Here is a 27,645-nt window from a genome sequence, read left to right as displayed (position 1 = left end):
AAATAAAATTAAAAAAAAAAAGATTACTTCAGTGGGAAATCAAATAAACTGCTCCTAAAAAAGCATTAGCTGGTACTAGTGGCTTATGCATGCAATCCTAGCTATCCAGGAGGCTGAGATTTGAGGACTGACATTCAAAGACAGGCTGGGCAGAAAAGTCTGAGGGATTCTTTTCTCAATTAACCACCAGAAAGCAAGAAATAGAGGTGAGTTCAATGGTAGAGTTCCAGACTTGAGAGAAAAAGCTAAGGGACAGCCCAGACCCTGTGTTCAGTTCAAGCTCCAGTACTGGCACAAAAACAAAACAAAACAAAAAACTTCAAGTTATCTTTAGAAAGGGAACAAAAAGACTGAGTAGCCAACTTCAAAATGTTTGCAATTTGGTGGGGAGGAAAGACAAGGGGAAGGAAAGCAGGAAACAGTAAGGGAGAGGGTAACACTGTTCATTTTCAACATTGAAGAAATGTTGTCATTACCTTACTCATGTAACTATATAGCATCTTTACAAGAAAAAAAATTAAGTTTGAAATCACTTCCTTAATATGCATAACAATCAAGTGTGTGTGTGTGTGTGTGTGTGTGTGTGTGTGTGTGTGTGTGTGTGTGTGTGTGTGTGTGTGTACAGGAACAGTACTCAGGCCTTAAGTTCAAGCCCCAGTACTGGCACAAAAAAAATAAGTATGTATGTCAGTAGATGGATAGACAGACAGATACAAATAGAACAAGAAGACAACTGTCTGAAAACCAAGAATAAGACTCAGCAGATACAAATCTGCCACTGCCATGATCTTGGACTTTTCAGTTTCCAAAAGTGCGAGAAATAAATGTTTCTTGGCTAAGCAAAAAAGATAAAACAGAGTATCTTTACAATAAAAAAAAAAAAATTAAAAAAAAAAAATAAAAAAAAAAAAAAAAAAAAAAAAAAAAAAAAAAACTTTGGAATTGAAAAAAAAAAAAAAAAAAGATAAAACAAGTTGATTCAACAGGCCAGGAATGTAGCTCAATGGTAGAACACCTGAATTTGATGAGTTTGATTTCCAGAAATATATAAGTAAATAAAACAATTCAACAACTTTAAGTAGCAGTAGTACCCAAAACACTGAAATTTTTTCTAGAAGACAATTTAAGTAAACATATATTTAAATTTTAATTTAATATTTTTTGGGGGTCCGGTCGTGGGGCCTGCACTCTGGGACTAGGCGCTGTCCCTCAGCTTTTCAGCCCAAGCCTTGAGCCACAGCGCCACTTCAGGCTTTTTTCTTTTTGCTTATGTGGTGCTGAGGAATCGAACCCAGGGCCTCATGCATGCAAGGCAAGCGCTCTACCACTGAGCCACCTTCCCAGCCCTAAATTTTAATTTTATAGACATGGTGGCACACACCTGTAATCCCAGTTACTCAGGTGGTAGAGGCAGGAGAATCATGTCGGTCTGAGAAAAGGTATCCTGTCTCAAAGACAGATAGAAAGATGGACACACACACACACACACACACACACACACACACACACGTCAATAAGAAAATAAAAATAGGTCTGGGAAAGTGGCTCAGTGGTAGAGTGTTGCTTGCCTTGCATGCATGAGGCCCCGGGTTCAATTCCTCAGCCCCACATAAGCAAAAAGAAAAAAAGCCGGAAATGGCGCTGTGGCTCAAGTGGTAGAGCGCTAGCCTTGAGCTGAAGAGCTGAGGGATAGTGCCCAGGCCCAGAGTTCAGGCCCCACAACCGGACCAAAAAATAAATAAAAATAAAAATAAAAAGAGTTTGGAACATTGCTCAAAGGGCAAAGTACTTACTTAGCAAACTTGAAACCTTGGCTTTAATCCCCCCTTTAAAAAAAAGTAATAAACTAAAATCCACTAGATATCACCTTAATCTCTAACAGATCAGTTTAAAATGAAAATATATATGCTCCAGAAATAATCCAAGGACAGAACAGAGGACAGAACATCACATTTTGGACTACCTGGTAATGTGCAAAGTGAAAATACTGTCTTTATGAGTGGAGGGAGGAAGGGTGAGAAAATATGGTTATTATATTCAATGTACACTACATAAAAATTGAACTACATAACTTGAGGGTAGAGATAGGATGGGGAAATGAGGGAGAATGATGAAAGGGGTGACAATGATCAAAATGCATTATACTTATAAACTGACTCCTGGAATTGAAATCCCTTTGCATAACTACTTGGTAAAAACAAATAATTTTTTTAAATTCCCCCTTTGTCACTCCACCACTACCACCATATTCTGAAGCACTAGCCTGAAATCCATCCTGAGCAGCTGCTAGGAAAGCAGAAGACAGCAGCAGTCAAAAGCACAGACAGACACAGGAGCCAGTCTACCCAGTGCAGCTACCAGCTCTGCCATTCAGTGGATACCTCTGGCAAAACTTCCCTGCATCAATTTCTGTATCGCTGGGCCTACAGGAAGAGCAAACACTTGGCAGGAATGATGCAACGTGGGTTATGAGTATCTTTGGTGTGTTTGGGGGAGGAGGGTGGCTGGGAAAAGGTATTTTTGCCAAATGGCTCTGACACCATACATCCCTCTCACAATCTATCCCTTTCTCTGCTGCAGTGCCTCTTCTTGCCTCCTTTGGGAATTTTGGGCTCTTCCATAAGTCACAAACTTATCGATGATCCCTAGGTCAGGACCACTTGCCACATCTGAGAGATGGAAAATTCTCACAAACTGCTTCCTTTGAAGCCAATTGAACATCCTGATACCTGTCAAGGAAGTAGAGGTCTCTCCTAGGAATTATTTGCTTGAATAACAGCTGAAAAGTCACCACTCCTCGGGGACCACAAAAGAAACCCCACAGTCAATTCAAGGTGTGTTTTCAATGTCTCAGGAATCTCACTAGTGCTTGGATCATTTCCCACCTAGCTACATAAACCTCTAGCTGCTCCATCACTGCTAAGTGCACCCGTTCAATGGCTACTTTTAGGATTCGTTATTCTAGACCTCTAGATCCTGGTCCCTTAAAGCTGGGAAGGGTTTTAAAAATCATCTAGACTAAAGGTCACAGAGTGCCAGCCCAATTATGAGTCACAAACACTCTGGAGCCAGCTGAGGACTACATGTCCCATATAAAGGGAGAGCTGAGACTACTACAGTTTCTGAGTCATAAAGAAGAGCTGGAAATTCAAAGCCAATCAAAACACATTTGCAGGCCAGATATGGCCAGAGTGCTGCCAGTTACACATCTCAACTTCACCTAGCAGTGGTTCCCACTTGTCAGCCCCAGCGCCCTAGAAATAGGCAGAACTGCTGTCCAGTGGCACAGAGACAGGACACTGGGCAGACATCACTAAATAGAATGGATAATGTGCTGTATTCACAGAACTCCCTTTTTCACCAGGGCAAAAGACATCATAATAGTACCAAAAGCAAACTTCACTTCCAAATACAACTAAGCTGATGGTTTTGTATTTCACACTTTCTCAGATGAGGAGATTCCAAAAGTATAGCAATCATAAAATTTATCCAGATGTTATTCTCATTAGATTGTAACCTCTTTCTACTCCTTTGGAAAGAGTCACTGTCAACCAATTTGACCCATTCTATTCCTTGCTACAGTTTTTAAGAGCACATAGACAGGCACTGTGCACTGAAATGCCATCTTCTGAAATTCTAATTGTACATTTTTCCATTTGCACATGTATAGGAAACTCAGCTTCTTGTTAGCAAGCATCAATGTCATGGATGCAGGGACACATACCTTGTACTCCTCCTTCATCACTTGCTCAATGAGCTCAGATTTCACTGGGGGTTTTGAATACTGGCCTGAGAGAAGTCCATGTCCTAGCTTAGTCCTGGCCAAGAGGGAGACACAAAAACAAAGGGGTCATGGTTGTCTTCCATAGAAACACTTTAAACGAGCTATTAGTTCTGTTCTGAGGCAGTGCAACTTAGCTTGACTACTCACAAGTAACTTTTTTATTATTATTAATTTTTATTGTAAAAATGTTGTACAGAGGGGTTAGTTACATGAGTAGGGTAATGAGTACACTTCATAGCAAGCATTGCTACCTCCTCCTTTATTTTCCCCCTACCATCACTTCCTTCCCCACCTCCCCAACTCCTCCCACCTCCCTCCAACCTAACATTGTAAAGTTCATTTTCAATATAGTGTTCTGTACATCTCGTCATCACAATGAGTCAGCCTGCATCCTCATTTAAGCGATCTGCAATATCCCTTCCCCTCCCCAAATTACAAAAATATATACACAAGGTGCAGAGCCCCAATATCTAATCCAGTGAAAACAGGAGTTATACTATGGAGGAAGAACATACAATAGAAACAAAAGAATCACATAGTGTATTGTAAGTACATTAAAAACACTAGCAAGAAAGAAAAGAAAAGAAAGAAAAAACTCTTGTGTTCCTGTCTTGGGGTATATTTTGCTTAACATTATCTCATATGGTCGTATGTACATAGCCTTTGACCTACTCTGCTGTCCTAGACATGTACTAGTCACTGTAAACAAGGGAAACCACAGACTGGGAGAAGATCTTCACTAGCCATAAAATGGACAAGGGTCTCATAACTAAAATATACTTAGAACTCAAAAAACTAAATCCCCCAACAACAAATCCTCAAAGAAACAACTACCCAATTAACAAATGGGCTAAAGACGTAAAGAGAGATTTCTCTGAAGAGGAAATAAGAATGGCCAATAGACACATGAAGAAATGCTCAACCTCTCTAGCCATTAAACAAATGCAAGATGGGCATCAATGGCTTGCACCTATAATCCTAGCTACTCAGGAGACTGAGATGTGAGGATTGTGGTTCAAAGCCAGCCCAAGCAGGAAAGTCCGTGAGACTCTTATCTCCAATAAACCACTAGAAAATCAGAAGTGGCACTGTGGCTCAAGTGATAGAGTGCCTTCCTTGAGCTGAAGAGCGCAGGGACAGCGCCCAAGCCCAGAGTTCAAGCCCCACAACAACAACAAAATGCAAATCAAGACAATGTTGAGATTCCACCTCACCCCAGCTAGAATGGCTATAATCAAGAAATCTTAATAACAACAGATGCTGGAGGGGATGTGGAAAGGGAACTCTACTGCATTGTTAATGGGAGTATAAACTTGTCCAACCACTCTGAAAAGCCGTATGGAAGTTCCTCAAAAGACTCCACATAGAGCTCCCTTATGACCCAACAATCCCACTTTTGGGCATTTACCCAAAGGATCAACAAGATTATACCAAAGCTACCAGCACAATCATGTTTATTGCAGCATTATTTACCATAGCTAAGATATGGAACCAACCCAGATGCCCCTCAGTAGATCAATGGATCAAGAAAATGTGGTACATATATACAATGGAACTCTATGCCTCTGTCAGAAAAAAAATGGCATTGCCTGTTTTGTTAGAAAATGGAAAGACTTGGAAAAACTCATATTAAGTGAAGTAAGCCAGGCTCACAAGTAACTTTTAATTTGACTTTGCTTGGTTCTGTTTCCATTTTCAATTTTTCCCTTGGTACTTTATAAATAAAGTTATGAATTTCTTTCTTCTTATAAAGATAACACATGCTCATTTTAGAACACTTTAAAAATACAAAACATAAGAAAAAAAAGAATTGACTTTAATTCTGAAACCAAGCAAATGCCACTATCTGATATAATCTGTTACTTACATTTGTGTGTTGAAATCCTGTGTTGGATCTAAAGGCGAGTAGTCAAAGATTCTTGGAAGGTTTCCTACATACCTAGTAGACGAGAAGCAACAGTCAAAACAGAAATCAAGAGAACAGAACTGAAAAAGTCCTTCTGGCCTTTCTGTCAAAATCAAATCACCCAAATGAGAATTTTCTCTAAGCTTCTCCTTCAACAGTGAGTCTCATAAACCTTTCAAAAATGTTGAAGCTTCTATTGCTCAACCCTAGATGTTCTGAGTTCTCTGTCTCTGCCTTTCTGTCTCTCTCTCTTTCTCTGCCTCTCTGCTTCTACCTTTCTCCCTCTCACTCTCTGCCTCTCTCTCCCCCTGTCTCCCTCTCTCCCTCTGTCTTTCTCTATCTCTCTGTCTATCTCTCTCTGCTCTGTCTCTTTCTCTCTCTCTCACACTCTCTTTCTCTCTCTCATTCTCTTGCTCTCTTGCTTTTTCACTCTCTCATGCTGGTAGTGGAGCTTGAACTAAGGCCCTGAACATTGTTCTCTGGGTTTTTTGCTCAAAGGCTGATTCTCTAACACTTCCAACTTTTTGGTGGTTAATTGAAGGTAAGAGTCTAATGGATTTTCTTGCCCAAGCTGGCTTTGAATCGCAATCCTCAGATATCAGATTCTTTTTTTTTTTTTGGGGGGGGGAGGTGGGTCCAGTCGTGGGGCCTGAACTCTGGGCCTGGGCGCTGTCCCTCAGCTCTTCAGCTCAAGGCTAGCGCTCTACCACTTGAGCCACAGTGCCACTTCTGGCTTTTTTTCTTTTTGCTTATGTGGTACTGAGGAATCGAACCCAGGGCCTCAGGCATGCAAGGCAAGCACTCTACCACTGAGCCACCTTCCCAGCCCCGGATATCAGATTCTTTCAAAAGTCACCCTAGTGATTCTAATATGTTGCCAGAGTCAAGAATCACAATCACTGCCTCAAAACCAAATGGTAAGATGATAACTCTCTCCTTTCATCAAAACTTAGGCTCTTTGATTCCCTACTTGGTGTGTTCCCATCTTGGGCTTCCTCCTTATGAAATCTATTTTGAGTGATAGTGAAAACCCTCCATCCACATAGCATCTGACCATGGTGACCTGCTGTCAGCAATAGCCCTATCAAGACAGTCTAGCCAGGGCCCCAGGTCTTTGATCTTTCCACTTGGCAATGTTCTACCCATTGGCCCTCACCCTATTCCTTCTATAAATCCCCATTTGTCCTAGCTGGAGTCTTGTCCAATCTCTCTAACTCACTGTGAGACCTCATTGTACCTATCATCACAGCTCCCATTGGATATAGTCTGTCTTAACATCTTAGCAAGTGTTTGGATCACTTTTTACTTTAAGAATTGTTCCAATAGTGGGAACAGCCCACACTAAGCAAAAGGGAAGAAATGTAAACATCACCTTATGTGGAAAAAATAACTTGTATTGTCAAAGCTCATAGAATTCACGAACTGTATAGACCATGATAATGACAATTTGCCTTGTGAAAGTTAAAATGTGTTTGTGACTCTAAGTATCACTATTCCACAATACTGTGAAATATGTGAAATTTATGTAATCACCTAATCTCAATTAAAGAAAAAAGTGAAAGAAGGGATGGGTTAAGAGAGATGGGTGACAACGTTGTGACACTTTGTACTCATATACTGTTTTGTAGAATGGGAACTTCTTTGTACAATACTTAAAGATAATTTTTTTTAAAAAGGGGGAAAAAAATCAAAGAAAGAAAGAAAGCAGGCAGTCAGTTGTCTCCGACCCACAGACTTGGTGGGTTACAGAGAATAGAGGTTAGTTTTTGGATTACAGTTAAAAAAAAAAAAAGAATTGTTCCAGTAGCCTCAAAATAAATGATAATGGTAATAGCAGGGACAGCTACTAGATTGTGAGCTTCATAAATTAGCTAGTTGAGTCTTCATTATAATCACAAGGTAGGCACTATTACCATTATGTCATATGTTAACTGGATACATCCTTATTAGGCAGCATCCAAGCAGCCTGGCTCCAAAGATGTGCTCTCAAACACTTTGCTGACTGTACCTGCCTGTCTACTTTTCTTTGAGAAGTCCAAAATCCCTCCTTGTGCCCAGTTCCTCTTGACAGAGCAGTGCTAACTCTAACACTGGCTGGTTTCTAATCAACACACAATCATCCTTTCATGTCCGAAGTTAATTTCCTATTTCATCCTCTCTTGGCTGTTGCTGTTGTTTTGTTTGCTTTGTTTTGGGGACATTTTCACTGTGTGGTCCAGGCTGGACTAGAACTCAAGATCCTCTTGTCTCATCTCCCCAAGAGCTAAGACTAGAGATATACTCACCATGGCCAGTAATCACACTCTCTACTCTCTGTTGCTCTTTCTGCCTGCAGGCTCTCATTCTCTGAACCTCAGTGCTCCAAAAGGAATTCAGAAGTCCTCTGCACCCTACTCTGTCCACTTTCCTGACCTCATCTATCACCCGTGTACCCCTTCCCACAAAGCTCTGGCCATTTTCCCTTTCTGCTTCCCTAGGGCAAGCCAAACCACTCCTATTACAAGACCATGTAAAGTGAATGGCCTCCTCTGCCACCTACTCCCATCAAGATGACCTGACAAATCAATGAAGACAATCGGATACGGACTGACACTGCCAAACTGCTGTTGCACTAGATGAAAAGAACAGTAGTTCCTCCCACTGTAGTTTAAAAGAAATAGTGATTATAAAATACCTACCAAAAAATATATTCCTTCAATCTTTTCAAAAAACAGAAAAAGATTTGGAGCAGCAATCATATAAAATGATTTCCCAAAGAATAATAATAGAAGTAGGACACATGGGTAAGATTTGTAAGAATAATATGATGATACACAATGTATGCCTTTGAAAATATTGCCCATGTCAGAGCTTCAAACTTGTTCTTCAGTCTGTTCAAACCCCTCTGTCCATATTCTTTCTAACACATGTCTGGGGTGCATCCCACCTTCAAAGATACCTCTTTTGTTTTTTCTTTGTGATACATACAACATGTATTATTATATATTAAATGTCTGTGTCTTTGTGTTTTCCTGGGGTAAAGGGTGCTATATTCTTGTGTGTACCCTGAACCCCCAAACACCCCCAGAATGCTGGGAAGAGAACACAACTCATTCTTTATTAACTGAGGAAAAAATAAAAATAAAAACTAGATGTGAAAAATTGACCATTTTCAAAGCCAGATAATAAGCAACAAGAAGAGGTTAAGTATATAAGACAGGGTAGGAAAGGTTTTCTGACACACTTTGACTAACCATTATTTTGAAAGCCATTAGGATTTCAACTTCATGTGGATGAAAAGTTACACTGGACTATTCCTAGTGTGCTGACTGCCCATCAGTCTATCCTAGTATGCATTTCCTCTTCCATACTTGGACCAGCATGGAGACCTACCCATTCTGGAATACACCAGAGATAATTTTCTAAATTTAGGCACTGATTGCCCATGAGTGGGCTGTGTGGTTCTATCCTCAGTACAACAGGGTCACAGTCAGCTTCTGAGACACCTAGCTTAAGGAAAGGAAGGCAGTCTTGCACATACACAGTTGGGTAGCACCCTAAATGGTGCCTCCAACTCAGATAGATGGTACTTTTTAAAACATACCATACAGCTGAGTGTCAGTGGCTCACACCTGTAATCCCAGCTACTCAGGAGGCTGAAAACTGAGGACTGACTGTGGTTCAAAGCCAGCCCAGGCAGGAAAGCCCATGAGATTTATCTCCAACTAACACCAAAAAACTGGAAGTGGAGCTGTGGCTCAAGTGTTAAGAGTGCTAGCCTTGAGGAAAAATACCATGGACAGCACCTAGGCCCTGAGTTCAAGGCCCAGGACCAGCACAGAAAAAAAAAAAAGCAAACATAAAAGCACAAAACAATTGAGTAGAAAAAATAAAATGTCACTTATAAAACACAGCAATGTCAAGTTGCTACAATATTTCTATGAGGTTACCCTAGGTTACCCTATTTATTTTACTACAGACCCAGATTCACCAGTCCACAGATACATCCTCATCTGTGAACTATATTCTGGATATCAAAATGTAGATATGAAAATCCCTAAAATCTCTCCTCCTCTGAGGAAAGACGCAGGCCAACAAATCACTGAGTCTTCCTTGCCCATCTATAAGAGGGATCCAGAAGATGTGCTGTGAAGATGAATGATGAATGTATTCCTTTTCTTTTTTATTCCCTGTCTTTCTTTCTTTCTTTCTTTCTTTCTTTCTTTCTTTCTTTCTTTCTTTCTTTCTTTCTTTCTTTCCTTCTTTCTTTCTTTCTTTCCTTCTTTCTTTCTTTCCTTCTCCTTTTTTCCTTCCTTCCTTTCTTGCCCCTTTCCTTCTTTCCTTCCTCCCAGTACTGGAGTTTGAATTCAGAGCAATTTGTCCTTTACTTTTTCACTCAAGGTTGCTGCTCTATCACTTAAGCCATAGCTCCATTCTAGTTTTTTTGCTGCTTAACTGAAGATAACAGTCTCTCAAGTTTTTCTGCACAGGCTGGCTTCAAACTTCAATCCTCAGATCTCAGCCTTCTGAGTAACTAGAATTATAGGTGTGAGACACCAGTACCCAGCTGATTAATATATTCTTGGCACTAAGGGTGGTGGTTTCAAGGCAAAAATCATAATTAGTACAGAAAACCTACAGGGTTTCAGTATTCAAAGCCCTTTTAATCTCCCCTGATCTCCTGAGGCTTGGTAGGCACTCTCACTCAGCCTCAGGATTAGAAGGACAAGGCAAACATCCCCAAATGATGAAACTGGGCTTCCCTGGTACAAGCCTTTTGCAACATAAGGCACTTACGCTCTCTGGAACTCTGGGATGCTGAAGATGGCCTGCATGACAGAACTGAGATAGCAGCTGTTGCCCAGGTTCTTCAGGCCCGTGTACCCTGGGCCATACATGGGCTTCAACTTCGTTCCAGACTCTTGGATCACCTCCCATTCACTGACCCTCAGCTTCATGTCATTGTCCCGCAGCCCGTTCTCTGTCTGGGGCCAAGACATTGAAGAAAAACATCTAGAAATGTGATTCTCACTCAAATCTAACATCTCATGAATTATTTCTATGGTCAATGCCTATTTCTGCCTTTTACATGGATTATAACACAGTTAGAAGGCATTAAGAGTTACGGTGGAATGTGCCCCTGAAGTAGTGTTCCCCTAAAAACTACCTCTGTGGCTACTGCTATTTCTCAGCAATTTATATTTAATCCTAAAAAAATGACATTGAAAAATGGTGAAAATTACATAATAATGTGAAATAGTTAATGTCACAGAACTGTATATTTATAAATACCTAAAATGGGCCAGGTGCTGTAGCTCATACCTATAATCCTTGCTACTATGGAAGCAAAGATCAGAAAGATCATAGTTTGAAGCCCCCCCAGATAGAAAGTTAGTGAGACTCCCAGCTCAACAACAACAACAACAACAAAAATAGGTATGGTGGTACATGCCTGCAATCCCAGCTATGCAGAGATACAGACAGGAGGATGTTGGTCCAAGGCCAGGCCCAAGAAAAAGAAACATGAGACCTATCTGAAAAATAACCTAAAGCCAAAGGGCTGAGGGCAGGCCATGGCACAAACAGTAGAATACCTTCCCAGCAAACACAAGCTCCAGAGCTCACACCTGAGTTTTAAAAAAAAAAAGCTGTTTTACACATTACATACATTTACCACAATTTTATAAAACGTGAAAAGTTTTTTGTTTTTTTTTTTGGTTGGTTGTGGGGCCTGAACTCTGGGTCTGGGCGCTGCCCCTCAGCTCTTCAGCTCAAGGCTAGCACTCTGCCACTTGAGCCATAGCCCCACTTCCGGCTTTTTCTGCTTATGTGGTGCTGAGGAATCAAATCCAGGTCCTCATGTATGCAAGGCTAGCACTCTACACTGAGCCACCTTCCAGCCCTGAAAAGATTTTTAAAATAAAAAATAAAAATGAAGGAGACTGGAATGGAGAAAAGAAGCAAGACTAAGGGTAGAGGAAAACATGACGACAAGACAGCAGAGAGGAATGTGGGGAAAAGCCAGGGGTCTTGAAAGAAGAGGGGACTTTAAAGAAGAGCAGAAAAAAGTAAATGAAAAGGTAGGTGTAGTAAGAAAGAAAAGACAATAAGAACATGAAGAGAGGGGAATAGCTTGAGAGCAGAGGGCTAATAAAACATGTTATGTATATGTTTTATGTCCATGTGGCAGTACTAGGGCTTGAACGTGGGGACCTGCTGTGGCTTTTTCACTCAAGGCTGGCACTCTACCACTTGAGCCACACCTCTACTTCTGGCTTTTTGCTGGTTAATTAGAGATGAGAGTCTCATAGATTTGTCTGTCTTGGGTTGGCTTTAAACCGAGATCCTCAGATCTTACCTTCCTGAAGTTACAGGTGTGAGTCACAGGCACCCAGCTGCCATGCACATTCAAACAGCACCACACAGGGCAAAACAGTAGTCATGATAGCAATTTAAAAACACAAGCAGCTTTTCCATCAATGGGTTGCCTTCTTCTATCTACTACCCTAGGGGAACTCTGCTTCCCTTCCTGAAATTAATCAGGTGATGTAGGTCACGAATAATTTTAAAGGGCATCTCCCTATATCTTTTCCCTTTGGCAAACCAGAGGGAACTACCGAACAGAGGTGGCAGAAGTTTTGCAAGTAAATCCCAAATGAAATGGTATTTGATGAGAAATACCTGTAATAATTCAAACTAAAATCGTTGAAAATCTATGAAAATGACAGGAATTACATATTACTAAATGAAACCCTCACCTCTCCCACCCCACCCCCGTCTTTCCCCCACAAGTTGGGATAAGAGACAAGAGGGCACCTCACCCCATGCATGTGAAGCATATCGATTCCAAAATGCGCCAAGTGCTTGGCCAAATGAGGATCCAAAACAGGTTCCTCTTCTTGAAAAGAATAAACATCTAGAGGGTGAGGAGAAAATAAGTACTGAGATCTATAATCAAGTTATTCCATATTCAACACACACTTACTGTACTCTTACTGTTCACCAGGCTCAGGGTATACCAATGCATGGACAAGCAAAAACCTCATAAACATCCAACTAGGAGAAAGACAAATAAGCAATCTGAATAACAAATAGGTAAATTTTGTAAATATGTTCACATATTTTGTTATTTCAGAACATTTTAAAAATAGTTCTCAAGGGTCTGGGAGGTAGCTCAGTGGCAAAGTGTTGGCCTAGCAAATGTGATGTCCTGAGTTTAATCCCCAGTACCAAAACAAAACAAAACAAAAAACAAGTGGACCCTGGTGGCTCATGCCTATAATCCTAGCTACTCAGGAGGCTGAGATCTGAGGATGGCAGTTCAAAGCCAGCCCAGACAGGAAAGTCCCTGTGAGATTCTTACCTTCAATTAGCCACTCAAAAATCAGAAGTGGAGCTCAAGTGGAGAGCGCTAGCCTTGAACAAAAGAGCTCAGGGGCAACACTCAGGCCCTAAGTTTAAGCCCCACAGCTGCCAAAAAAAAAAAAAAAGTTTTCTAAATAAAAAGAAAGAAAAGTTTTTATTTTATTTTTTTACTAAAACCACTATAGCATAATTCTATGGTTAGGAAGAAGGAAGGGTAAGAGGGGGGCAGGCGGAGGGGAGGGGGCGGGTGGTAGCTATCTCCCAGAGAAGGAGGCCTTGGCCCTTTGAGGGGTGGGGCAGAGGACCAATACTGCCTGAGCTGCAACTAAACAGCCCACAGACAATTCCTTCTGTGGAACCTTCTACATGGAGACCTTCTATCTCCCCTCTACCTCCCCACCCCCCATCTTCTCACCCCTGCTTTCACCCCTGCTCTGCTGCTTCCATGTCCATACTCTCAGAACCAGTGAGAGATCTGAACAGACTTGGTACCTACCCAAAGAGCTTACCTGATAGTCAACATAACAACTCAGGGTGTAGGGGACCAGGAGGCCCCAGTACCCCAGGGCCTGTGCTAGCCCCCCCCCCAGCTCAGTGCTGGGTTGGCAGCTTCTCTCCACTGGATGATAATTTAACACTTTAAACCAATTGTGGCTTCTAAATACAGTGCATGTGGCTCCTTGGACATACAGAATCTGGGTCCACCCCATACCTGGTCAGTCAGAACCTGTCTCCCAAGAACCCCAGGGACAGAGCCAAGTTTTTGAAGCACTGTTTAGTTTTTCACAGCTATGGAACAGAATCCTCTGCCATATGTGTCCTCACACAGTAGGGCAATGCACAAGAGGTACAGCCATTCTTAAGCCCATCCTGCAGAGAGCAAAGGAGGCTCATAAAGGTTCAAGGATGCCTCCTCACAGCCTAGAACCCAAGTTTCTGACTCCTGGCCCAATTCTCTTCCCTCTCCATCAGAATATTCCCTATGTATATCAGGGTACAGATGGTGAAGCAGCATCCTAGGCCCATTCTAGGAATAGAAAGAAAAAGTAGTTATCATAATTTCTTCACCCTAAATTTGAAAAATAAAATCCACTGCAAGGAAAACAGACACAAAAATATCATTCAATAAGAAAGACACACTGTCCAAGGAGTTTCCTACTTTTTGGAACACCACAATAGGAAGGGAAGCAATGTACAGTAGACCCTTGAAATCCACAGTATACCCTTATCCACACATATGGTCTACACACAGGTCTGTGATTTCAAGTGCACCCTCCCTGATGAGGAACCACAGATGCTCAGCACGTAGAGTTCAGTACTGTGCTGTATGCAGGTGCTGGATTTATTTTTCCCATAACAAGACCCAACTTCCGCTAAAGACATGCCACCTTTCAACAATATCAAACTTTCACTTGGTCATTTCAAGGAAGCCATTAACTTTTACTTTGCCTTTTGGGAAATGTTTGCTTTTAGGGAAGCATATCTTTACAAAATTAAGGTCAAGAATTTGCTCCAGAAAAGTTAGAATGTGTTTGTGACTTTAACTGAGCATCACTATCCCACAATACTGTGAAATTTGGGGAATTATGTAACCACTTAATTACAATAAAAATTTTGAAAAAAATTAAGGTCAAGAAGCACTCAGGAGATCACACAATTTAAACACAACTGATTCCCCATGTCAACTGAGCTGTGTGAGGGAAATTAAAATTTTTTGTTTTGAACTTAGTTGAAACCATGGGTTAAAAATCTACAAATGAGGCAGGCTTACTATATAGATGGTGATATCCAGAAAGGTAGAGACTCACTAGCCCCCAAAGGAGACAGGTCTTCCTTGTTGTTAATAGATTAAACCTTGTATAGTTTCCTCTTATTTACCTTTGTGGATGGCAGCCCTCATATATTTATTCAGCATTCACAAAAGCAAAACAATAAACAAAATCCCCAGTTCAAATAAGGAAAAAGTTTCCAAAAGGTTTCAGTTAAAAAAAAGAAAAAAGCTCCTTGAACTAACAACTTTAGTGGATAGTTGTCAGTTCAATTTTTTTGTTGTTTTGGTACCAGGGTTTGAACTCAGGGTTTGCACTTGCTAGGCAGGTACTCTACCACTTGAACCACAGCCAAGCCCTTTTTGCTTTCATTATTTTTTGAAAGCAAAACAATTTTTCCCAAGGGGATGGTCTAGTCCATAATCCTATTTACACTTCCTAGGTAGTTGAGATGGCAGGCAAATGCCATCCAGGTCAGCACTGTACTTATAGAGATGGGGTCTGGAATACTTTTTGTCCAGCCTGGCCTTGAATCACCAGATCTAAGTAGCTAGTATTACAGACATGAGCCACCGTACTTAGCAACAATATTTTTTGGGGGGTCCAGTCGTGGGGCCTGAACTCTGGGCCTGAGCCTGTCCCTCAGCTCTTCAGTTCAAGGCTAGCACTCTACCATTTGAGCCACAGCGCCACTTCTGGCTTTTTTCTTTTTGCTTATGTGGTGCTGAAGAATTGAACCCAGGGCCTCAGGCATGCAAGGCAAGTGCTCTACCACTGAGCCACCTTCCCAGCCCAGCAACAATATTTTTAACCTATAACTAATAACAGAAAAATACCACACCAAGAGTAGATGGATAAAAAAATAGCACCCTAAGCATTTGAATTTTGTTTCTTATCAAAAAGTATAATTTTGAAGATATAAAACCTTAAACCTCTAATTATTGAAGTTCTACTAGAAAGTAATAAGATTGCTGGAATTATCTACCATCTACATTGGCCTAGGATTTTAGAATAAGTCAAAATCACAGTCTTCTATGGTTCTTAACCATAATGTGGCTCTTGTCACATTGACAAAATAATACTTGCTACCTCTGTGGTTAAACATCTAAAGTTGTGACATGATCTGGTCAGACACTAGTCAATTCTTACCTCAATGACAAAAACAATTTAGTGAGTATGAGAGAATAAATCCAAAAATAAACTATGTCCATATACTTGGCAGTCATGAAGGGTTTATAAGTGACAGGTAACTTTTACAACTGTTGAGGCAGATTTATGGTGGAAAATGTCATCTTACATGCTTTTCACTGGGTTCATTGGGAAGCTTATTTTATCTCCAGCTTCAACTTAGCAAAATCAAGTCTTAGCTCAAAAAGTACGAAAGCAAAACTAATTATATATACATATATATGAAATATGTGTGCACATACACACATTAGGAGCAACCATTAAGACTAGAGCTGTGAGTGGAACCAAGATAGAGAATCTTTAAGAAAGAGGAGCAATATTTGTTATTTCTGAAAACGTATCTTGAATAGAAAGATGTAGTGTTTTCTTTTCTACCTTGCCAAATGTATTATAATATTATGATTGAAAATGTTCTATAAGTAATTCTCACAGATTAAAATGATTCTCTTGGATGACATGCTGTCAGGATCACTGGTAAGTTTTATTCAGCTGCATAGATTAGCTCATTAGCCTATTCATGTATTATTCATTATAGCCAACAAAAAATACATTATATATAAATACATATTTACTGAACACAAAGTAAAGTGATACTGGGGCTATGATGCTGATAATTAATATACTATAAAATATACTATAATTAATATAATCATCAGGGTCTCTGTTCTATCTTAGAAGGAATGCCTATGTGTGTAAAGGACCTCCATAGACAAGCTCTTGGCTAAGATTCAGTGTTCTTTTCCTAAGACCCAGAAAATGTCAGAAAAATAGAGAGATCCTGCAACAAGATCTTGTGCTTATAAAAGAAAAGAAAAGTCTGGGGATATCTCATGCCTAGTAAGCACAAGACCCTGAGTTTAAACCAGAAAAAAAAAAACAGGAAGCTGTTTTTGCTACCTTGCTTACAAGTAGAGAGGAAACAAGATTTCTAGTCACACACCAAGGAGAAAGACAGAGCAGAGGGGTTGAGGAAAAGTCTCTTCAGAGCTAAGTGCTGACCTGTCCACCTGACCACATATTTTGATGCCCAGGGGTCATCTGCTACCAACAGGAATAAAAGAGAAATAAGAGACTGCTCCAGCAAATATACAGAAAATGAATTAAATAGAAGCATATAACTTGTACACCAGACAAAACTATACTGTAGTCAATAAAGGAAAACATATGAGTAAAAAGGCACCAACAACACAGAGGGAAAAGAGAAAAAAAAGTGAATCAGAGAAACAGTTTTTATTAGTATGTTTTCCTACATTTGCTGATACCACAAATATTTACTGAGCACCTACTACATGCAAAAGACTATGTACGATGCTAGAGATAAAACAATACATAGCAAACCACTCAAGTCACCACCACTAAACAGTTACAGGATCAAGTGAAAAGGGGTGTGACAGAGCAATGCTAGGTACACCCAAAAGAGGCATAAGCCAGATCAAAACTAAAATGACATAGTCAATGCCTTTAGACCCTCAGGTTGTGAGGAACTCAAGGAAGTTTATGCACAAATCAGGGGTGACTACAACCAAAGAAGAAAGTTACTAGAAAGACATTGCAATCAATGAGATGGGCAATCTAAAAGCTGCCTTGGGCATCCCTGGACAACTCTCCTGAGGCCGCCTATAGCACAAATGCACCTTCTCAGATAAATAACTCTATTCCCTGATGGGGGAAAAAACACAACCTCGCTCACCTCCATCTCGCCTTTCATTCCTCCTGTCAAGAACCTCCCCTCCTTACTTGGCCAACACAATGTCTCCTCCTACACAGAAAAAAAAAACTTATTTGTTTGTGTGGTGATCTAGTTCTTGTTTTGTTTGCTGCTGTGCCCATGGGGACACAAAGTGCAATCGGATATGGAATCCACCTTTACGACACATGTCACCTTTTTGGTCTGGTCTTGGGGAATCGGGGCTTCTAAGGAGCACTATAAATCAATGTGGAGACCTCAAGGATAGGAAAGAGTCTCTCAGAGAACAGGTTATGTCTTTATTAGGGGAAAGTAAACAAAATAAGTCAGATCATATACCCATTGAACATTGGAATCCACAACCTTCTTGGATTCCATGTTCACTAAGCAATTTTCTAAATATAATTCATCTTCCCACAGGGAGGGAATGTACTGGTCAAGTAGATATAAACACTTACTGACTGTGATCCTCATTAGGACCTAAAAAAACAAATGCCTTGACTTTAAGACTTTGTCTGTTATAAGTTCAATTTGCCTGAGAGGTCAAAGGAATGAAGACTGTATTGCTCCAGTGGTACCTTTTCCAGAACATGGCTACCATACCTGCCCTCTTGCACTCACCCCTGAAGGCTCAAAATGAGTCCCTTAAGGCAACTTTGTGTGAAGTTTCATGTACTCATGAAAACACTTATGCGTTTTCATTCACTTATATGACTTTTCCATAATTGATGTAAAAGAAACAAAAGTAGAATTGATGTAACCCATGAATGAATTGAAAATTATAGACTGAAAATAGTTATTTTAATTTAAAACTACACTACAGAAGACGTGGAGAATTCCAAGCCCGATCTTAAGAAAGCTAACATCATTTCAGCTAAATGAGTTCAAGAGCCTCTATCACAGGGCACATGCCCTGGGTTTTATACTTTCTACAAAAGAACCTAGAGAAGGTACTCAAATATTTTCATCTATATGATAAGATGAACTTAAAAATTCTCCTCCTAAAGAAAAAGAATAAGGAACTAAATAAATATTCTCCTTTTATAATAGCAACAACACACACACAAAAGCTATGGCAAATAATAGATTTTATTCTTTGTAGTTATTGTTTTGTTTTCATTTGATTTGTTGGCTTGGTTTTCATTTTTTGGGGTTGTGTGTATGAGAGACAAAGAGAGAGAGAGAAAGAGAGGAAGGGGGGAGAGGGAATACTGGAGGTTTAACTCAGGGCCTAAATACTCTCCCTTAGCTTTTTCACTCAAGGCTGGCACTCCACCACTTAAGCCACAGCTCCATTTCCATTTTGACTTGCTAGAGATAAGGTTTCACAAGCTTTTCTGCCTAGGCTGACTTAGAATAGCAATCCTCAGATCTCAGCTTCCTGAATAGCTCTTATAGACCATGAGCCACTAACGGGTTAATATTCTTAATAAATGAAGAGTTCTTAAAATCTAATATTCATATACATACTGGAGAAATCATACTACAAGTGACAAATGTTTGGCCTCACTCAAAAAGTAAATTAAAACATGATACTAGATAAGAAAATGTTTTTAAAAGCCTAAACACCTGAAATTTTCAAGAAGTTGTTGAAATACACTACTGGTGGGAATGTAAATTATGACAACTGTTTATAAAACAAACATGGCAAAGATTCAACCCATTTTCATAGGAATTTGTCTTAGACAAACAGCCAAATATTTATATCTATACAAAGATGTCCATTAGAATAAAAAATCAAATTCTACTCTATAGCATCTTTATAATAAAATTTAAAAAATCAAATTCTAATGATTCAGAGCAGAAAAATGAAATACTGTATAGAATCATCATGAAATAGTAAAGAACACTTAATCACACAAAAATATAAGAAAAATAAAGAGTAAAACTTTACTTCATTCTGATCCAATTTTTATGAAAACATGGATGTATGAACATGAATTGAGTAAGACCTTAGGGAAAAAAAAGCTGAAAAAAAATTGTCAATCCCATTTCATATTCATTGGATACTCATTTGTCTAAAAGATATTACTATTGATTTTCAATTTATTTAAGCCTTTCTCCTTATTCCCTAGATATTATCCTGAACATGTTTCTTGTCCCATCAAGAGTAAAATATCAAATTTTCCTTCCTCAAATTGAAAGCAAAGAAGCTTTAGATTTGTCTAAATACCAGTTAGAAAATATTTCCCACTAGAAAAAAAGAGCTCTAGAATAATTAAAGACCCACAAAGAATAAATTTAATCTTTGCTTTCATCATAGACACATCAAAGTAGTAGAACCTTTAAATTTTATATGCCAGTTGTTTGACAAAAACATCTGTGTCTGATATGTGTAAGATTTGGAGTGGTAGAGAAAGATGAGTAAGACATAGCCCTATTCTTAAACAACTAAAAATGTAGAAAAACTAAACCACACATATACAAATTGTTAATCCTGATTTGGCTTTCTGAGAATTGGATTTTTTAAACTACACAAAACATGCTAGGTGCCAGTGGCACATGCCTGTAATCCTAGCTATTCATAAGGCCTCTGAGATATGAGGAGTTGTGGTTCAAAGCCATACCAGCAAGTCCATGAGACTTGTATCTCCAATTAACCAAATCTAGAAGTGTAATTGTGGCTCAAGTAGTAGAGTGCTAGCCTTGGGTGCAAAAGCTCAGGGCAGTGCCCAGGTCCTGAATTCAAGCCCTAGTACCAGCAAAAACAAACAAACACAAAACCTATACTAAACATGATAGAAAGTAAGAGAATCTAAATTTCAATATTCTCCTCTTGCAATTTTATTAAAAGAGCTCCTGTATTAGAAACTCTCTCTAACCCCTTGAAAAGGCACAAAGATCTCTTACAACACTTTCTCAATAGCCATTATAAAGTAATAATGACCAATGCTAGCTAAGCACATACTGCAATCCTGACTCCAAAAGCAAGTCCTGAATTTCCTCTTTAAATCCTGGAATATTTAGGTGCAGATCTGGTGTATATACAGGTTCACTTGCTTTGGAAGAAAATGTTTGGTAGCAGAACCTAGAGACCATTGCAGCTACTTTTCTTTAATAAGTTAAAATAATTCCGTGAAATTTGGAATTTGTGAAACCAAAGAATCCTGACATGACTTACTTACTAGCTTTCAATTATAAAATAAATGCAAAACTATACCAGTTCTGTTTAGCAAGGGTTAGTGAGAAGTATCCTCTAGTGAAAAGTCTTTGACAATTAACTCTAAAGCAAGTTTAGTTCCATCATAAAAAGATAACTAAGAAAAAGAGGAAAAAGAGAAGACAAGCCACATTATTTTCCTAAAGCATCATTTGACCATAGAACAAAGAACAGAGACTAAATAAAGCTGGAAATTTGGAGGTACTTTGACTGAGGATTGGTCTTGATTTGGGTTTGATCAATGTTTTCAAGAATGATTGGATGCTGGCTCTAGATACTGCTCAATATTTAAGCTTTTCAAAGGACAGCCACTCTTTTTGTTGTATAATTGCTAAATGACTCCATGTTCTTGAACATATATATGGTATATGGAGGGTAGCCAGGAGGAGGACGCAGAAGAAGTGGGAAATGGAACAACATACAATAAAGGGGCCCATCAGCTGCACTGGAAGAAAAAGAACTAAGCAACCCAAAGACAGCGATGGGAAGGGAGGAATGAGAGGAACAAAGGGAACAGCTTACACTAAGCAAAAGGAAAGAAATGTAAACATCACCTGATGTGGAAGAAATACTTGTATTGTCAAAGCTTATAGAATTCACAAACTTTATAGACCATGATAATGACAATTTACCTTGTGAAGGTTAAAATGTGTTTGTGACTTTAACTAAGTATCACTATTCCGCAATACTGTGAAATATGTGAAATTTATGTAATCACCTAATCTCAATTTAAAAAAGAAAAGAAAAATAAGGTAAGAGAAGGGATGGGTTAGGATCGATGGGTGACAATGTTGTCAGACAACTTGTATTCATATACTGTTTTGTAGACTGGGAACTTCTTTGTACAACTACTTAAAGATAATAATAATAATAATAAATGTTAAAAACAATTAAGTTTTTCATTCTTTTTTTTTGGGGGGGGGCCTGAACTCTGGGCCTGGGTGCTGTCCCTCAGCTCTTCAGCTCAAGGCTAGCACTCTACCACTTGAGCCACAGCGCCACTGCCGGTTTTTTTCTTTTTGCTTATGTGGTGCTGACGAATTGGACCCAGGGCCTCAGGCATGCAAGGCAAGCGCTCTACCACTGAGCCACCTTCCCAGCCCCAAGTTTTTCATTCTTGACCAAATATTATTTCTCTTTCCATCACAAAATGGTAGAAGGAATTAACTGTACAAACATGACCCAAACTAACTCTATAAATCATGACAATTGAAAGAAACAACTAATTCTGAAGCTGATGGTTGAAATAGTGTAATCCTTCAAAGAATGTGAACAGCATCGTGCCTGGTTTTCCCACACTCAACACAGAGAATTCTTTACATTTCATTAAGCCACTTGTTCCTAAATACGATTCCGCATAATGAATTGTCTCCTCCTACTGTTCTGGTAGTGATTCTATTACGCTCATTCACTTCACTAATCCTGATTGCTGCTACTATCCTCTTAGCCAAAAGGTAAACAAAAGGACAGTAACAACAGTCACTAACTTACACTATTACTGTGTCCCAACGTATTCAGTGTTTTATGCTCCCAAGTGTTCTCAAAATGAGGACTCTGAAATTATGGAAGACTAGAAAACTTGCCAAGTTAACTCACAGTTAGTAGGTAAAATCAAGATTCAAATTTGTGCTGAGTTCAGAGATTGGCTATCCATAAGAAGCCACTTCATGTTCCTAAATTCAGTCAAAGCAAACTCACCTGCCCCGTCAGGGGTGATGGTTCCCAGCTTCACAGCCAGAGGGTAACCCATGTCTCTGTAATGCTCCAGTGCATGCCCATTCCCCCCGGAGCTGTCAAAGAACCACTTTCCACACAGGACAGAGCCATCGGTCAGATTCAACCAGAGGTTCTCTCGCAGGTCACACCTGGCACACTTCCAACCACTAGAAAGTCATCAGAGAGCGGTCAGAAGAGCCAGAGCACAGAATCAACAATAACAACAAAGAATCTAACACATAAGAAAAGTATCTCAAGGTGGAGGTCACAAGATACCCTTGATAAAATACCAGAGACTGGGCTTCCCACTTTCTCTCCCAAAAACCTTATGGCTACTAAGTGACAGTTGATACTGTTTAGGCAGATAGGGACAGACAGCCTCCAAGTGGGGGTAACACTGTCTCATCTTCCTGGGGGACCCTGAGGATAATGGAGATGGCCTATGGAGCCTACCCCACCTCCTCATCCAAACAACCTTGAAAACAGCATAGGGGGACAGGTGCCTTCTCCCCTTGGGGTGAGATAGAAAGTGACTCAACCAGATGGGAGCTCAACCAAAATGCACCAAAAGAAGGACCCAGAAGCCTACAGTGGGGCTACCGATTTCCAGGCCCTACTTTTCACCCTCTTACACAGAGAAGTCTAAACCCTTGCCGCTGCCACGGCTGCTTCCTCCTCTTCCTCCTCCTCCTCCTCCTCCCCTTCCTCCTCCTCCCCCTCCTCCTCTCCCTCCTCCACCTCCACCACCTCCTCCTCCTCCTCCTCTTCCTTCTCCTCCTTCTTTTTCCCTCCTCCTCCTCCCCCTCCTCCTCCTCCTCCTCCTCTTCCTTCTCCTCCTTCTTTTATCCTTTATCTCCTTCTCATCCTCACCTTTCTCTTCCTCTTCCTTGCCTGGAAATCCCTCGGGTAAGATCTCCTATGGCATAATGCAGCCCTCCCAGTCAGGAGTTCAGATTGGGGGCTTATACCAACCTGCTAATATCTACAAGGCTTTTCCTCAGTTTCCTCTGGTGTCTTACTTTTTCAAATAAGCACTGCCTCTGTTCCCACTCCTCCTGCCTCATAAGTCCTACCTGGTGGACCTCCTCTTCAGACAAGTCTGTTACTTTTGCTTTCCATTAGTTTGGCTCTCAGCTTCTTACCCTGTCATCTGTGTCCTTTCCTTCAATTATTTATCGGATTGAGACAATGAACCCAAACCCTAGAACCACAACAGGACCATTCAGTTCCCTGCCTGCCTCCCAGATTGGACCAGCTCTTCCCAGCACTTCCAAGATGCTCTTAAACTTTAGAAAACTGACACAGGACATGGAGGCTAGGAAAGGGGTCATTTCCTCACAATTCTCACATGAGGGACAGACAGCAGAGCTTGAACACGTGGCGAGCACTGAGGTTCCCATGTATAAAAGCATAGGTGGTTCTAAAGTGTTAGCCATACATGGTGATCTAGTTTAAATAAACCCCCTTCCTGCAGTCTGGATCTGGAGGGTCCCTCAAGGGCCCATGTGCTGAAGGCTTAGTCCCCAGTGTGGCACTATATAAAACCTGTAACAGGTTTGGGCTTTGTGGGAGATCTTCCAGTCTTTTAGGGGGACACCTACAAAGGGGACATTGGAACCTTGGCCTCTTCTCTTTCACTCCCCATACATCGCCATCACATGATGTAAGGCCTCAGCACTGTGGCCTCCAAAACTGTGAGGCCAAACAAACGTTTCATCTTGTTCGTCTTATGCATTTGGTATAGTAACAGAAAGCTGACAAACACACCCTGGCCATATATCCAAATTAATAGGGAAAAAAATAAACTAAGTATGAAATATCTGCCATGTGTTAGGGAATTTACATAAAGTTTTATCTTAATTGTAGTCAACACTGACCAGCATCAGTATTACTATCTGTGTTTCTCCATGGAGAAAAAATGAGGCCCAGAAGTGACACTCCTTTCCTAAGTGCACAAAGAACACAGAAGTAGAGTCCTACTCTTGCTACTCTCACTGTTCTTGTCCTCCAGGAGTCACCTTTGTAAACACACTAGCAGTAAGGAGGAGGAGATGCTAATTCAGCCCAAGGAATATTTCTGCCAAAATGTGACAACTAAACACTGTATTAAGTTGAGTCCTCCTATAACAAATGTAAATGACTTGTGAGGGAGGTACCCTAGAGGAGTAAGGCAGACAGACAGAAAAGAACAGGAAGCCAGGACAGGACATCTCAATGAGCCACTATGAACAGCTGGGACTCAGGCCAGCTGTGGAGTAGGAAGACAAGTGTCCCCACCTGGAGAGAGGAAGCTGGGTAGTTTCTACTGCCTGCAGGGCTCCTAGTCAAGGCTGTTCCAGGAAAGGAGAAGGGAGCTTTTATTCCGGGGCACTGCTGCTGTCCATGCCTGCCCCAACTGGCTTCCTCAGGGGGAGAAGCCCTATAGCAGAGTATGTGTCTGCAACTGGCAGCTTTGATGTGGAAAAGGCTCTAGGGCTACGTGCTGAATGTGTTGTGTATCCATTTCAAAGGTACAATTTTAGAAGTATTGACTTTATTCTTACTAAAAGGTATCTGGTAGAATACATAATTCTTAATTCAGAAAAGAGGTAGAAAACTTTGACCAGCCATAGAGGCTAAAGTTCCATTTTGATATTTGACTCTGACCTTGGAGGAATCCTGACTCCATTATCCAACTGTGTGAGGTCATTGGCATATTTAGACACTGGCAATTCACTTTCCCATGTGTCTGAGTCTTGCTTTCTGTATGGAGATTTTGAGCTGAGAACTGCATCACAAGCAATTGTTACCTGTAAGACAAACACAGGTAGAACTTTTTAAAAAATGAAGAAGAAACATTTGAGAGAATAGCAACTTCTAGAAAGTGAATTTTAAAGCTTATATATAAATACATCTGAGATGAATAAAATTCAAGTAAAACAGTTACCTGGAAAGTAAGATGCAAGTTTTCTTTGCTTTACTAGAAATCTAGCTAAGTTTCGTTCTACTGCACAGTTTATTGATTGGCAAATGATACAAGAACGCAAGGAAACAAATTCAGTTTTTAAACTCAAGCTTAGAGGTCAGATTGAACTATTCCTACTACTTGGTCAGCAGAGTGAAAAGTATAAGGTAAGCAATGACAAGGGTGGGGCTAAAGCACAGAAACACCTAGGATTTTCCCAAACGATCCGCTCCTCCTAATCAATGTACCCTGGGATATTCAATATTCTCAATTCATTACACAATGGCATGTTGTCACAGACACTTGAATGCAACCACAGCCTGGTTCCATTTCTTAATCTGGTGCAAATGTGGCTCTGGACAGAGACATGCCTCAGTGTCTCCGTGCCACATGTCCTCATCATGAGCAAATCTGTGAGGTCCTGTTTGGCACCAACTGCCTTCTCCCAAACCCATATGTTTATTATCACCTTTTCTGCTCTCTGAATGCTATTAGCTATTTCTAGCTCTCTTTAAAAAACATTCTTAAATGGTACAGCCACTTTGGAAAACAGCTTGGCAGTTCCCAAATGACTAAACAGAGTTAACATAAAGCCCAGATATTCTACAACTAAGAATATATGCAACAGATATGAAAACAGGTGATCACACAGAAACTCCTAATATTTTTACAATTAAATAAAAACAACCCAGATACCTATCCATGATAAGGAGAATATAAAATGGAATGTAATAGGTTCATAAAATGGAATATTATTTGGCAATAAATGGAAATTAAATACTGATGCATGCTACAACATGAATACATTTTGAAAATACATGCTAAATGAGAAAGCCATTCACAGAGGAAAGCATATTTTATGACCCCCACTTATATAAAGTGCCCAAACAGATAAATCCGTAGAGACAAAAAGAGGTTAGTGAGACAGGGGATGGAGTTTGAAGAATGTTGACTTATGGTGTGAGGTATTTGGTGGGACAATAAAAATATTTTAAAATTAGGTAGTAGTGAAGGAGGCTCAACTTGCTTAGAATAATAAAAGCCCTTTTAAATTATAAACTGAATTTTATAACAAAAGAAAGCTTGTGTTCTACATCACTAATATTCTGTACCATTTTCTCAGCTGCCATTGACCCAACCATTCAGCCCAGAAGCATCTGCTATAAAGCCTCTATCCCAGACAAAACTAGAATATACTTCTACACTTCAGCCTCCCTCATCCCACCCACCATCCTGGCTCCCCACTACGACTACACAACAGCCTTACAGTTAGTCTCCTTTCTTCCACACATATTCCCTCTTCCTTTCCCAGAAGCCAGAAAATTATATCCCACCTTTCCCCAGTATGAACTCCCCATAGTTAATACTACCAATGGATGACACTCAGCCTGGCAAAGGCAGGAAGAAGGATTAGTGCTCTAAGACCCTTTCCAATTTTGTGAGGCTAGACCATAAACCCTTAGCACTTCTCATATAGAATCCTAATCTTTTCAGTCTAGCTTGCTATAGCATTTTTGTTTCACTGACTACCCTGTTCATGTCTCCATCCTCCCCTGGATTGTATCAACTCCCCTCCCCACCATTACATCATATTTAGATATTATGTCTTATAATGCATGAGCATTTTGAATAAGATTCAGATGTAATCTTCTCTCTTTTCTTTGAATATCCTTCCTAGTGAAACTAATACAATTTCCTTAGACTTTTAGGACATGTACAAAACACTAATCTAGTGTTTATCAAAAATCATTCCAATTCCCTTTTTATGGGTCCACAGCTGAAGATCACAACCAATCATCTTATAATCTACATTATGAATTATTTTTCCTTGGACTTTTTATCTGGAGATATACAGTCTCCATAGACCTCAGGTTCAGAGGTCTATGGACCTCTAGAACTAGCTCACACTGTCTCTTAAGTGCTAGTGATTAAATTTTAAGAAATGCTGCATTCCTATTAACCACAATAGCCAAGAAATTGAAAAAAATCCTACATGTCCACCAACTGGTAAACAGATAAAGAAAATTTGGTACAAGTGCACAATGGAATAGCATTCATACAGAAGGAAAGAAGGAAGGAAGGAAGGAAGGAAGAAAGGAAGGAAGGAAGGAAGGAAGGAAGGAAGGGAGGGAGGGAGGGAGGGAGGG

At 40.1% G+C, this 27,645-nt stretch overlaps 1 protein-coding gene across 2 annotated transcripts in view; it reads right to left on the bottom strand.

Annotated features, from left to right (window-relative positions):
* The window catches only part of Usp13 (ubiquitin specific peptidase 13 (isopeptidase T-3)), a 137,305-nt gene that overhangs the window by 51,825 nt on the left and 57,835 nt on the right, over positions 1–27,645 (bottom strand). For both annotated transcript variants that reach the window (XM_013033688.1, XM_013033689.1), the window contains exons 5-10: positions 25,201–25,343; positions 22,537–22,721; positions 12,491–12,585; positions 10,467–10,654; positions 5,652–5,723; positions 3,725–3,818 (exon numbers count right to left, since the gene is read on the bottom strand). In XM_013033688.1, the coding sequence (XP_012889142.1) occupies positions 3,725–3,818; positions 5,652–5,723; positions 10,467–10,654; positions 12,491–12,585; positions 22,537–22,721; positions 25,201–25,343 (777 nt within the window). The remainder of the gene's footprint in view (positions 1–3,724; positions 3,819–5,651; positions 5,724–10,466; positions 10,655–12,490; positions 12,586–22,536; positions 22,722–25,200; positions 25,344–27,645) is intronic.

Source organism: Dipodomys ordii, unplaced genomic scaffold, assembly GCF_000151885.1.
Source record: "Dipodomys ordii isolate 6190 unplaced genomic scaffold, Dord_2.0 Scaffold175, whole genome shotgun sequence".
Taxonomy (NCBI): Eukaryota; Metazoa; Chordata; class Mammalia; order Rodentia; family Heteromyidae; genus Dipodomys; species Dipodomys ordii.
This window is presented reverse-complemented; position numbering and strand designations above follow the sequence as displayed.